This window comes from Setaria italica, chromosome VI (genome assembly GCF_000263155.2).
Source record: "Setaria italica strain Yugu1 chromosome VI, Setaria_italica_v2.0, whole genome shotgun sequence".
NCBI classification, from domain to species: Eukaryota; Viridiplantae; Streptophyta; class Magnoliopsida; order Poales; family Poaceae; genus Setaria; species Setaria italica.
The window spans coordinates 28,948,919-28,952,925 of NC_028455.1; the positions used below are offsets into that span (position 1 = coordinate 28,948,919).

Sequence of the window (4,007 nt, forward strand, 5' to 3'; positions counted from 1 at the left end):
CATAGATTAGCAGTTGCTTTTTAAATTCCTCAGCTATTTTACATGGTGATCTGAATTTGCAGTAAAGTTCTAGGTGTAGATTATGAATTTTAGCAGGGTTTATTTACGGGCTCATAGAGGAATTAGATGTTTATGTGCTCCACGCCAGGGGAAGCAACAGGGCTAGCAAAGTGAAAGAATTATTTTTTAAAACTTTTCTACTTTTCTGATTTCATCATCATCATCAGCTACATACATATACAAGGTGGTCGAGACATTCTTGCATATTATCGTACGGGCGTATACAGGCACGGACGAAGAGGAGGTAGAGATGTAAAAGAATAATAATAAAAAAAGAAACAAAACACCTGTTGATCCTGTAACTGCAGCTAATCCTAAACCACACGTCTGAACCTTCTTCGATGTACTGCTACTGCGCAATGAATTCTTTCTCCTTCCTCACAGCGAGCCCTCGAACGAGACCCGGAGCTGCACCGCCAGCCGGGGCCGCTGCGACGTCGCGTTGGCCAGGGCCTCCAGCATCTTGATCACGTCCACGGTGTCGTCCAGGTAGTACTTGGCCATGCTCGGCTTCTTGCCCACCGTGCAGGCGAACACCTCGCTGGTGGCCGGGAGCTTCACGCTGGCGTTGGACGGGCACACGATGCTCTCGAACATGTCCTCGTCCGACCGGTCGTCGCCGATGCACAGCACGAAATCCGGCGGCTTCCCCGTTTTGACCATGGACGACAGGAGCTATCCGCAACCACGCCTTTGCTGATGCCCTGCATGACACCACCAGGTATTTGTTTTTGTGCGTGTTAATGTTATCTCTCCTCTACAAACCCAGAAATTTCGAAGTGGTTGCGGGCAATGAGACAAATTAAAAAGACCACAAGGCCCTCCTCTACTGAAAGCATGGGAAAAACATGCACGCGTTTTGGCTTACCTGCGGGTTCACCTCGACGATGTGCTGGCCCCTCTTCACCACCACGGGTTCGTTGGCAAGCACGTTTTCGAGATGGTCGAGCAGTTCCTTTGCTTGGCAGGAACCGAAGTCCGGATCCGCCTCGTGGTGGTGCCAGACGATGGCGCTCTCCTTGTGCTCGATGTAGGAGCCATCTGTCGCCTCGGTGTACAGCTGCATCACCGGCTCGGCCGTCTTCTTCCAATCGAAGTCCGCGGCCAACACTGAGGTCTCCCATGGCGTGTCCCTGCTCCACCTGCAGTCACAAGTGTAATCGTGATTTTAGACTAGGCATTTTAGGCCAGCATGGCAGCATCTAGACATGTCATTGGCGAGTAAATTCTTTCCTTAATTATATGCACGGCTTCTCATTATACCATTGCTTAATTAGCAACCATCCCAGAGACGGAATCTGGAACAGTAAGAACCCAAATCCAAGCAAAGCAAACGTCGTACCAACTAGCAGATCTTCAGCAGTGAAATAGTGCAAGGAGATCTTTATTACCTGGTGAAGTACCCGTGCTCCGCGGCGATGCCCAACTTCTCGCAGGGGGCGAACCACTTGCTCAGCTCGTCCTTCCCCCGCCCGCTCACGATGAACACTCTGTTCTTGGGGTCCTCACAGAGGCAATTCAAGACGGAGATGACCTCACTGCTTGGCGTCTTGTCGATCGAATTCTCCGGCATCACAGTGCCGTCGTAGTCCAGGAGAATCAGCCGGTTCTCCGTCTTCCGGTACGACGGCACAATGTGCTTGACATAGAGCCGCCGGAAGTTTGGCCCAAGCGCCACCACCTTGAAGCTCATGCCGAAGCCGATCCCCCAATGCCGCCGCGACAAATGGTCCTTGGAGGCGCGCTGCAGGTCCTGGTCAAATGACCGCGCCCAGTAGGCGACGTCGTGGGTGCTCACGTACTTGTAGTGCTTCTCGTGCCGCAGCCGCTGCTCGGCCTCGGGCATCCGCAGCGCGGCGTTCATGGCCTCCGCTACGGACTCCACGCTCCACGGGTTCACGCGGATCGCGCCGCTGAGCGACGGAGAACACCCGACGAACTCCGAGAGCACGATGACGCTCCGCTTGGGGGAGTCGTCCCCCAGCGCGTTGCTCTCTTGCCGGCACACAGTATAGATGTACGGTATCCGGTTGAGGCCGTCGCGCACGGCGCTCACCACGCAGCACTCGGCCGCGGCGTAGTAAGCCGACTTCTCCTGCTCCGTCACCAGGCCGTCGATGAGCACGATCGGCGTGTACCCGGCGGTGCTGAACCGCTCATTGACCCGGGCGCTGATGGCTTTGGCCTCATCCTGCACGCCCTGTACGTCGCGCCCCTCGCTGCGCGCCGGGTTGGCGATCTGCACGAGCACGGCGCGGCCGCGGAGCTCCGGGTGCTCCAGGAGGAGCTGCTCCATCGCCAGGAACTTGAGCCCGATTCCCTTGAACAGATCGACGTCGTCGACGCCGATCATGAGGCGCCGCCCTTTGTACGCCTCGGCCACCCGCCGCACCGCATCCCCCGTCTCCGGCGCGGAGACCACCGACCTCAGCTGCCCCATGTCGATCCCGACGGGCAGTATCTTGACCATCACCGTGCGGCCGTAGTACTCTATGCCGATGTAGCCGCGCTTGGACTGGTAGTCCAGGCCGAGCAGCCGGGAGCACGCGGACAGGAAGTGCCGCGCGTAGTCGAAGGTGTGGAAGCCGACGAGGTCGGCGTTGAGGAGGGCGCGGACGAGGTCATCCCGCACGGGGATTGTTCGGAAGATCTCCGATGAGGGGAACGGCGAGTGGAGGAAGAATCCGACCTTGGCGCGCGGGAATCGCTTGCGGAGGAAGGTGGGGAGCGCCAGGAGGTGGTAATCGTGGATCCAGACGAGGTCCTCGTCGGGGTTGAGCACCTCGGTGAGGCGATCGGCGAAGGCCCTGTTCGCCGAGAGGAAGGAGTGGTAGAGCGTCCGCTGGAACGGGAGGCCGCCGAGCGACGACGGCGTCAGCGGGAGGAGGTAATGGAGGAGCGGCCAGAGGTAGTGCTTGCAGAACCCGTGGTAGAATCGGTGGTGGAGGTCGCTGGGCAGGTACACCGGCAGGCAGGAGAAATTGGCCAGCAGGTAGTTGGACAGCTCGTCGGAGGCCGCCTCCGCCGCGGCCGCCGGGAGGGTGCCGATGTGGAGGACGGGCGCGCTAGCGGGCAGCCCCGAGCGGAGCTGGTAGGCGACGGTTCCGGCGTCGACGGTGAAGGCGAAGCCGAAGGGCGCGGCCGGGTCGGGCGCGGCGTGGAGCGGCAGCCGGTGGGAGACGATCACGCGGCGCGGCGTGGCGGGTGGCGACGGCGAGGAGGTGGGCGAGGCCGGGGACGCGACGGACATGACGCGCGGGAGGCGGAGCGGCGTTGGTGACGGCAGGGGCACCTCGTCGGCCGCAGCGAGGTCGAGGAGGTTGTGGCAGGAGAGCGAAGGCATCACCAACCTGTCCCGTCCCCACCCCTACTCCTATCTGTGGGTGGTGTCGCAGAGGCGGAGGCGGCGGCGATGGCGCATGAAGAGAAGATGATCTAAGCGCCGCGAGGAGACGAGGAAGGTTCGGCGGTGGGGGGAGTTGGGAGATGGATGGATGGTCGATTGCTGTTGCCGAAGCTTCTGGGGATAAGGACGGGGACCGAGGAGGAGGGGAGGTATAAATATGGCAAGCTGGATATGCGTGTGCCTCCGTCCTCTGTCATGGTTTAGGGTTTAGGGCCTGCGTTCTTTCTCGGGGACCTGCTGCCTCATCGTGCCCACGCCGGCATCCAGCGGCGGCGGCCATGACGATAGGGCGAGGCTCGAGAGGTCTGCAAATGGGCCGAACCGATTCGTCTTGACATCGAGTTTGTTGGGCCGAACCACGAATTCTGCTGCTTCCAGGCCACACGGGGCTTACCCACAATTTGTTACCATTGTTAGGTTTACTTTTCCAAATCACTTTTATCAATTCGTCTGAGTTCATACATGCATGTTTTGTTCCCGTGGAGATCGCAACGAAGACGCGACGGGAAATCAAAGACGTTGCATCCGTGATTCATCCACT

General features: G+C 59.1%; 1 protein-coding gene across 1 annotated transcript; it reads right to left on the reverse strand.

Moving 5' to 3' along the window:
• Positions 1 to 235: 235 nt before the first annotated feature.
• Positions 236 to 3,570, reverse strand: LOC101761150 (probable alpha,alpha-trehalose-phosphate synthase [UDP-forming] 9). The gene is given in 4 exon segments (XM_012847109.3): positions 236 to 737; positions 740 to 764; positions 929 to 1,202; positions 1,452 to 3,570. Coding segments are annotated over 4 exon segments (2,550 nt in total). The 5' UTR covers positions 3,404 to 3,570; the 3' UTR covers positions 236 to 438.
• Positions 3,571 to 4,007: the final 437 nt, after the last annotated feature.